Source organism: Hipposideros armiger, unplaced genomic scaffold, assembly GCF_001890085.2.
Source record: "Hipposideros armiger isolate ML-2016 unplaced genomic scaffold, ASM189008v1 scaffold_79, whole genome shotgun sequence".
Lineage (NCBI taxonomy): Eukaryota > Metazoa > Chordata > Mammalia > Chiroptera > Hipposideridae > Hipposideros > Hipposideros armiger.
The window spans coordinates 2,207,335-2,216,780 of NW_017731429.1; the positions used below are offsets into that span (position 1 = coordinate 2,207,335).

At 38.9% G+C, this 9,446-nt stretch overlaps 2 protein-coding genes across 6 annotated transcripts in view; one reads left to right on the forward strand and one right to left on the reverse strand.

Moving 5' to 3' along the window:
• The first annotated feature begins 14 nt into the window (after nucleotides 1-14).
• On the forward strand, nucleotides 15-5,455 carry CREBZF (CREB/ATF bZIP transcription factor). 4 transcript variants are annotated; one of them, XM_019643546.1, is made up of 4 exons: nucleotides 175-1,347; nucleotides 1,567-1,644; nucleotides 2,716-2,784; nucleotides 4,534-5,455. In XM_019643546.1, the coding sequence occupies exons 1-2, from the start codon at nucleotides 275-277 to the stop codon at nucleotides 1,580-1,582; spliced, it is 1,089 nt and encodes a 362-aa protein (XP_019499091.1). In that variant the 5' UTR covers nucleotides 175-274; the 3' UTR covers nucleotides 1,583-1,644; nucleotides 2,716-2,784; nucleotides 4,534-5,455. The 4 variants fall into 4 exon arrangements, with proteins under 4 accessions (XP_019499092.1, XP_019499091.1, XP_019499090.1 ...); XM_019643545.1 differs by having other exon boundaries at nucleotides 1,567-2,784; XM_019643544.1 differs by lacking the exon at nucleotides 4,534-5,455 and having other exon boundaries at nucleotides 1,877-4,079.
• Nucleotides 5,456-9,207: 3,752 nt separating this feature from the next.
• Nucleotides 9,208-9,446, reverse strand: part of TMEM126A (transmembrane protein 126A) — a 7,562-nt gene continuing 7,323 nt past the window's right edge. For both annotated transcript variants that reach the window (XM_019643549.1, XM_019643550.1), the window contains exon 5: nucleotides 9,208-9,443. In XM_019643549.1, coding sequence (XP_019499094.1) covers nucleotides 9,251-9,443 — 193 coding nt within the window. In that variant the 3' untranslated portion in view covers nucleotides 9,208-9,250. The remainder of the gene's footprint in view (nucleotides 9,444-9,446) is intronic.

Sequence of the window (9,446 nt, forward strand, 5' to 3'; positions counted from 1 at the left end):
CTGGGGCGAGATCGACCGACTTCCGGCCAGGCCGTTGTCTGGGTGGCGCGGTCGAGTCATCGGCGGGCCTCGCCGGCTGGATCTCCCATCCCTCCCCCCACCCCCCGCGCGGGGGGTGGTCGACCCGCCAAGTGGGGCAGGAGGCGACTCGGACCGTCCTCATCGTTTCGTTCTGCCCAGGTCACGGGCTACCCGCGCTGGGTCCTGGGGTCCTTGGGGCCCGCGAGGCCCGGTCTGAGAGGCCGGGGCCTGCGTGGGCCCGCCGCCGGGCCCCATGAGGCACAGCCTGACCAAACTGCTGGCGGCCTCGGGCAGCGACTCCCCGACACGGAGCGAGAGCCCGGCGCAGGCCGCCACCTGCTCGCTGCCCCCGGACTTGACCCGGGCGGCAGCGGCGGCAGAGGAGGAAGAGACGGCGGTAGCCAGATCTCCGGGCCGTGAGCAGCTGCGCGGCGACGAGGGCGAGCTGGAGGCCGGTCGGGGGGGCCGCGGCGGCGCGGTCGTGCGCGCGCCCTCGCCGGAGGAAATGGAGGAGGAGGCGATCGCCAGCGTCCCCGGGGAAGAGACGGAGGACATGGACTTTCTGTCCGGGCTGGAACTGGCGGATCTGCTGGACCCCCGGCAACCGGACTGGCACCTGGAACCCGGGCTCAGCTCGCCCGGGCCTCTCTCCTCGTCTGGCGGAGGGTCGGATAGCGGCGGCCTCTGCAGAGGGGACGACGACGACGAGTCCGCGGCCGCCGAGATGCAGCGCTTTTCTGACCTGCTGCAGAGGCTGTTAAACGGTATCGGAGGCGGCAGCAGCGGCAGTGACAGTGGTAGCGGCGAAAAGAGGCGGAGAAAGTCCCCGGGAGGCGGCGGCGGCGGCGGCGGCAGCGGCAACGACAACAACCAGGCGGCGACCAAGAGTCCCCGGAAGGCGGCGGCGGCTGCTGCCCGTCTTAATCGGCTGAAGAAGAAGGAGTACGTGATGGGGCTGGAGAGTCGCGTCCGGGGCCTGGCATCCGAGAACCAGGAGCTGCGGGCCGAGAATCGGGAGCTGGGCAAGCGCGTGCAAGCACTGCAGGAGGAGAGTCGCTACCTACGCGCCGTCTTAGCCAACGAGACCGGACTGGCTCGCTTGCTGAGCCGGCTGAGCGGCGTGGGACTGCGGCTGACCACCTCGCTCTTCAGAGACTCGCCCGCCGGGGACCACGACTACGCGCTGCCGGTGGGAAAGCAGCAGCAGCAGGACCTGCTGGAAGAGGACGACTCGGCGGGAGGAGTGTGTCTTCATGTGGACAAGGATAAGGTGTCGGTGGAGTTCTGCTCGGCGTGCGCCCGGAAGGCGTCGTCTTCTCTTAAAATGTAGGGTCAAGTAATCTGCTCTTTATCCGCGTTTACCCCTTTCAGCTCCCTTACACCATGTAAAACACCTTAGTGGGACATCTTCACTGGACACATTTCAGAGGAGGAAGGAAAAAAAAAAAAGTAATATTGAATCTTTAAGTGTTTAGCTAAAAGCATGAATGTGACACTGTAACCAACTCCTAATGATAACATGTGACTATTAAATCTCTCTGACAGTTTCTTTTTTAGGTGATTTCCTTCCTGCCAGGCTCCGTTGTAGGGGTTACAGAGCAGTCGTTCCCGCCTCACAACCTGGTAAGGATCCATCTCTTCACGTAACGCTCATGCTCTGCTGCTTAGTCTACTTTAATGGGCAACATCTCAATTTGTGTGTGTGTGTGATTTTTTTGTTTGTTTCTTTTTTGGAAGGTGGGAGGGGAATCTAATTTGGGCCCTGTCCACCCTGGAAACAGACTTGTGCTGGTCAGTCATGTATTTAAGATGCTTCTTCTGGTTGAAATAGCTGTTAATGTGTCCCCTTGTTCAGACTTGCGTGTACCTAGCTCTTCTGTCCCCAGTGTGGACATGGCCTTGGATGACATCGATTCCAACTGTACACTGAAAGCTGCTAATAGAAATACAGTTTGGAGACAGTGAAACAGGTGAAGTTGAATGGAAGTTCCGAGTTGTACAAGGTGCAAATTGGAATTCCAGTGTTAGAGCAACTTTTCAGAGGTTGACAAATAAGTGTTTGGGGCATGCACACGTGTGATAGTTATTTTGCTGGAGATGACAGAAATCTCTTAAATATTCAAGAATGCCTTTTAGTTTTCAGTAGAAGATGTAGAAGTACAATATTCAGATTAACAGATATCTCACCATTAGGAAAAATTTGGAAATTAACATGCATATCAGACTCCTGTGTTAGTTAATAAGAGGAGGAATAAGAATGGTTACATGAAATGTTTCTTTGAGAACCAGCACAGTGATTAACCCTATCACTGAGTATGAATAAATTGTTGAACACCTTTATTTTTGCTGTATTAAAATTTTAGGTTAAATTTATGTAAGATTTTGAAGGTTGTGAAATATGAATGAAAACATGTAAAGTGAGGCTTCACAAAGAATCTTCTTTCAAAGATATTTGTCCTATTTAAAATTATTTAAAAATAATTTTTAAAATTGAGTGGTTCTGGCTACTTAATGACACGATTGACACTTTTCCCAAAGATGGGACATATTCTTTTGCAGTATTCTGTTATCCATTGTCTAATTGTATAGCGTCATGGTGTCCTTCAGTGTAAGAGGCAATAAATTCTTTGTGAAACATCACTGTCTGATAAAGTATATACGTATTTAGCATCCTTGTTTTTCTTTGTGCTAAAGTGGATACAGCTGTTGGGGCAGAAGAGACGGGACCAGCTGCTGGCCACATTTCCTGCTTTATTTTAAAAGGTAGTATAAGAAATGAGGAAAAAGAGGTAATATCAGGGCTTCTGCTGTCTTTTATTTTAAAATGTTCATAATTAAAAAGTATTTTCCAGCAGTCCAAAGATGTAAGTTATCTTACACACGAAATGTTTTATTTTGTTGTTATTTGATTATGAAAATGGAATCCTTGTTCTTGCACAACTGTAAATGTTTTGTTGCTAGATAATACGATTTGAGACCTAACTTGGTCTCTGGTTTCCAGTGCATCACAGCATATTTTGTAAAATCTTCTATTGCACTTGAGCATGAATGGGTAGTAGCCAAACTCACAACCTGGAGTGATGAACCTGCTTATACCTAAGTGCAGGAGCAAGCCCCTCACAATGCAGCTGCATGGATTTTTAGTGCCTACTGAATTAAATATATAAACCAAAAGTAGTTGGAAAAATTATTTGAAATGACTAATTTGTGCTATCTTTATGGAATATGTTAAATGTAGCTTTTTGAAAAGAAGCCTTGAATTGAAATTTAATTAATACTTGAACATTTTGTATATATTTCTTTGTATATAATTTTGTGCAGTACCAATGACAAAAATATGGTGTCATAATAAAACCAGGTTTGTTGATCTTTCAGTTATGGGCTCAAAGAATTTATTCATCTCTATCATGACTTTGGAAAATAATGGATGAAAATAGGAAAAATGATAGTTGTTAATGCTGACTGTGGGTCTTAAAAGGTTCTGGAAGCAGTAAGTGCGTTTTTCTAAAAATTATACCACTCCTTGGCATATTTTCTTCCTAACGGCAGTGCTTTTCCTGCATTATTTGAAGTTTGGGGCTGGGGAGAAACAGTAGTCAAAGCTTTCTGATTTGGGATGCTTTGAAATTCCAAGCGTAGATTTTTAGAATGTCATTTTATAAATGGCAGTTTTTGGAAATACTTGATTAAGAACTTTTGAAAATGGAGATTAGTATCACCTATTTTTAAAGCTGCTTTGTTAGGTTCCTTATGTTTTAACTGTCTTTTCTTAGTTTCCATTTCATTTTCTTTTTTTCCCAATTTTGGTGACTCCGTGATTTTGTCATTTTTTACATCAACTTCATGGTCTTGTTTTTACATGGTATTGCATGTATTTAGGACCTATCTAACAGGGGCTTTAAATAAATTTGGTCACATTTATGTGTAAGCACATTTTACTGTAAATGTTTTGAGTTTCTGAATTTACAATAGATCTGTTTATTTCAGTATGTAGTAAAATATCTTAAAAGTGTCCTATTCACTACTTGTTAATTAAAAAAGTTATGATTAATATGAAACTGTTGTCTTACTATTTTTAGAAAATTGTGTTCTGGTGGATAGTTGCATAAAGGAGATTTCTGGAATATAATATAGATTGTTTTGAAATTTACAGGTTTGGCTTTATTTACTATAATGGAAAAACACAACTTAGTATTTGGGGAACCTTTTTTTCCCCTAATTTAGCCACTATGGCAAAATGTTATAGAACTAAAGATGTAGCTTTTTAATGTCTTCTGATGGTGACAGCAATTCATACATTAATTGAACTAACATACATCATATTGACCTATTTCTATCATATTGACTTTACTGTTTCTGCACTTCCTTGACCAGACTTAACGAAAATGTCCACGTTTGTTAAAATATAGTCACACATTTGTCCTATAAGCCGACAAAAAGTTTTCAAAATATTTTAAATATTTGTGCATTTTATAATCACTAAATTAATCTCTCTCTCTTCTCTTTAAACAGCTTAGCAGTGTCTGCAAAAAGGAATCTTTTCCTACAACCTGTTAACTGACTGGACTGATGGTAACAAAGTAATTGTGGGAGCCATGTCGGTCAAAAATTTGGCATCTGCTGAAAAAAATGAATGCCATTTTCAAGTTCCCAAATTACTTCTATACTGGTTTCACTTTCCAGAAATGGAGATATGAAAAGATTCTCTGGAATCCTTGAAAGACTTAATAGAAACATATGAGACTAAGTTAATTTTGGAACAAAATTATACTTTTTTTTTGTCTTTCATGGGAGTGATACTCAGTTCTTTGCATACCTTTTAAAAAAATTGTAACCATTGGAGAAGAGAATTATAGTATTTCATCAAGGAGTACTAGATTCATTCTTACATAATCAAGAGCACATTCTATGGAATTATATTTAGTAGAGTACAATCACATAAACAAGCCATCAGTGATCACAAAGCATATCATGAGTTTGTATTTATTTCCTGGAACATGAGAGAGAATCTGAAGTACAGTCAGAGCTTGCCGAGTAGAATATGAAAGTAATGTAAAGTCCTTAGCTATAAAGGGTTAGTCTTTTTAAATAGATGCATTGACTTGTATATCTTTGAAAAAGTTGATTTATGACTAAATGTGTGGTTGGTTAAATGCAATTCAGAGTAATTACAGGATGTGTGGATTTCTGAGGATTTGGCTTGTTGAGCTTTCTCTGAGTATTTGACTTTTTTTTTTTTTAAATAATTTGAGCTTCCTAATGAAGGGTATAATAGTTTCTACTGTTTTATATAAATTAAAATTTTTTTAGTGTTATATAAGGGCTTTAGTATTCTGGATGATGGGCATGGCTTTTTTTCATGGAATACGGTTGTTTTACTTAATTGAAACGGTTTTCCAGTTTATTACAAGTGTGAAAAAAACACTCAAAACTCTGCATTGTTTTATTTCATTTTTGTTGGATTATGTTAATACATTTTTTTCACCTGGTCTAAACTGAGCCATATTATCTTACCTTTGGGAAGCATGCAGATGATAAAAGTGGGAGGGGGTAGGAAGATAGGCTGTTTTTTCTTTCCAGAATGATTCATTATAATAATGATATAGATTGATTTTATTGTATAGTATTATACGAAATTTATTAAATCCACTCAGTTTCTTGTAATCTAAGTGTATTCAGTATTTGTGATGCCTGGCAGCAAAGAGCATTCTCAGTGAATTATACTTGAGTGACTGATGGGTGCTCCTACAAACAATACAGTTGGTTGGAATTCCACAACCAAAGATTAGGCATCAACGCTATTTGGTGACCATAAATAACTACCGCTTTGATAGAACAGAGTGGATCTTTTAAAAATATATGATTACTAAGTTCAGCATTTTGAAAGTACAGTTTAAGGTCTTACCAACTTAGGTTTTTAAGCTAAGTAATCTGATAACTAGGTAATAAAATGTTTTCAAGTTTTTAGGTTTTTTTCCCCAGACTCATAATCAGTACCAAGTTTTGAGACCCTCTTAAATGTTTATATTTTTATGTATTATCGTGCTGTTTTTTCTCCGGAAACTAGGTATTTACCACCTAAGTCAAGAATCAAAAAGGACGTCTTTCATCAGAAACTCGTAGAGTGTTTTGTTTGGCCAGCACAGTATTTTTCATCTATCTCAACTTGCAATACATTAATACTCTGTCCACCAGTCACTCCCTCGTGCATTACAACAGACTGAACTCTGAGCTCTGACCTGGATTGCAAATGGTCATTTACATTCAGTTTTGAAGTGCAGAAAAATTAAACGAGATATTTTAAATTTTACTCAGAAAGTAAATTACTTGGTCATTAGGAACATAAATCATGTCTTACTTGGAGAAAATTTCTTTTAGATAATAGGTTATTAGAAAATTGCTCTTTCTAACTTGCCTTTTGCATTGCTTTGGTTACTAAGTGTTTTTATTCCTAGTTTTTTTACCTTCCCTCCCAACTTGTATATTCAAGATTTGTTACTTAGCTCTTTCCCCCACTTTTTAAAAAGAAATCAGTTCACAGCAGACTTTAATAATTTAAAAATTTTTGTTGACCCAGTTACTTGTTTTGTTGAAAAAATTTTGCTCAATTTTTAGTTAATCTAATTTTAAAATCTATTCACTAATGGTGTTTTGAACATATGCATAGATATGAATTTTATTGGTGGGCCAGCTTCCTTTAGAAGGTGCTTCCAAACTTGCTCTTCCCTGTATACCCACAATTTCCTAGACCCCTCTGGTTTTTAGTGTACTGTAGTTGGGGGTTTTATAAATTATATTACTATTTTAAGTATAATGTAATATGGAACTTTTTTTTAAAGCCAAATAACTATACAAAGTAAATTTTAAAATACAGATTTAAATAGATCGTTTATTGTCACTGAACAGAAAAAACTACAAGCTATTTTCCTGACTGAGGCAGTGTTCTTTAGGTCTGAGCTACAAATGACTTGCCTTAAATTGTAATGCAGGTCACGGCAGGTTCACATGTCACTTACTTGCCTCCTGACCATAAATTTTGGCAAAGTAGATTTATAACAACAGATTTAAAATAACATGCTCTTTTGCTTACATTGTCTGTTCCTATTAATTGAAAAGACGATTTAAGAAATACATGGTGTAAAGGAAAGATATTAGATCCTGAAACCATTGTAAACTCTCGTATCCACTTATAATTATGCTAGGGAGTAATGTGGGAATGTTTAAGGATAAATAAGGAAACAATTTGTACCAATCAGGTTAGTAATATATATTTGGATTATCCAAGTTTATACCATTCTCTATTTTTAAGGAGTCTAATTTAGTAATTTTGGTTTCTTAATTTTTGAAGTAAGGAATTTTAATTCATTGTTTTCTTCACTGTGATACGTAGAACTCTGCTTTAAATAAAAATGAGAGAATGCAGATAAAATGTACAATTTTGGGTCAGAGAGGTTTTGTCTTGATATTTTAGCTTGTAAAATAGGTAACTTTTTCCCTCCTTTTATAAGGAGAAAAATTGTGTATTTTTTTCCTAGTTATAAAGTGAAGCATATTCATTACGGAAAACTGAGAAAATAAGACAAAAAGAAAAATCACCCCTAATTCTATACTCCAGAGAATATCTACAATAAAACACAGATGCTTTTGCCTTGTAAGTGGGATAATTTCTTGTGTAAGTTTGGTAGGAAATACATTTTCAAGTACCTGTTGAAAGAACAAATCATCTTTGTTTGCTCTCTGAAAAACTGAAAATGTATTTTAATTTCACTTGAATTTTAATCTTCAGCTGCACTTTTTTCTTGAGACATTGAAAGCCTATTTCACTTGAGGTGCCTTTTCTAGGTTACAGGCTATATTCTCCTTTTCATGTAAGTTTAAGTAGCATAAGATTAATTGTCATTGTATTTGGAAGGAATAGTTAAAGATGCTTGTGAATATGACCTGTGATGTCACTTAATATTTTGTTTGGTGTTACTGGCTTGTTTCGTTAAGAAAAGTGTTGGTCTAGATAGGTGCTGTCCAATCATGTAGCCACATGTGGCTAAAAATTTAAATTAATTAAAATTCAGTTATTCAGTTGCATTAGTCACATTTCAGGTGCTCAGTAGCCATGTATGGCTAGTGGCTAACATTGTCAGTCAGATATTAAACATCAGAGAAAGTGCTGTTGGACAATACTGCTTTAGATGCTGTCACAAAAGAAAATGCTTTAAAGAACTGAGGTGAAACGTTTTAGGAAGGGGAACACAATGGGACACTTCTAAAATTTACATGATCTAAGGAAATGGATAGATAAGGATATTTCAGAAAACAAAACCAGGTGCAACAGGAAGAATATGGCTACCATTTGAGTGCCTGCTATGTCAGGTGGTGTTAGGCAAATTACATGTTATGTAATACTATTTGAGTGGTTAATGATGACCAATGAGGGCCAGAGAGGCTTGTCAAATTGCTTAGCATCACACAGCTTAAAAAAAAAAAGTTTGAATCTGATTCCAAAGTATCCCACACTAGATGGAAACTTCAAATAATTATTCTCAATCTTCTAAGAATATAGCTTTACAAAGATATAAATAAGGTGGCCTTTGAAGTATGTAACTATCATGAACTATCTCTAAAGAATACTGGAATTCCTCTTTTCAGGAAGTTTATGTTCTTAGAGTCTAGGGATTAATAATACCCATGAATTGGGAAAAGGAAGTGTAAGTAACATTTGCTGTACTGTACTGATATAATCTCACCCCCACCCCCACCTTCATTCCTGTTGGATTCTTTGAGGTCTTCATTGTAAACTGCTCTATGGTTATTTTTTCCTGTGTTAAAAGATCAAACTGGGGCCGGCCAAGTGGCTCAAATGGTTAAGAGCTCGCTCAAGAGCACTGAGCAACAGTGCTTATATGCCCGGCTCGAGCTGAGCTGCCGCTGAGCTGCCAACAGGTGGCAGGATGGCTCAGCTTTAAAAAAAAAAAAAAAAAAAAAAATCAGACTGCCTAATGTAAAGGAATAGAGCAAGTGAGGTGGAAGAGACAATATTGGGCAAACTAGAGAAGTTATGCTCTTGTTTAAGTGGGTAGCCTTTATTGGTATTCAGCCTTTTGTTGCCCTGGGTGGCATTTTGTTGTAGGTCCCAGAATTGTACCTTGTGATAAATTAGAAGTGTATGTTTACTCATACATTAGACAAAGGTAATTTTTACAGGTTTATTTTTGTGTATAGATTTGCTTAACAATCACTGAATTTCTAATCCAGGTTCAGGCAACTGAAGAGCCTTTATAAGTAGTTTATATTGTCTAGAACCAAGGTATGCTGCAAACCCCGTCTGGAGCAAAATGGGAAATAACATCTTTCTAAAGATAGGCTTAGAAATTCTGATCCAGTAAGTTAAGATGTTTCCTTTCTCTGGTAGCAGGGCTGAGGAATACCTG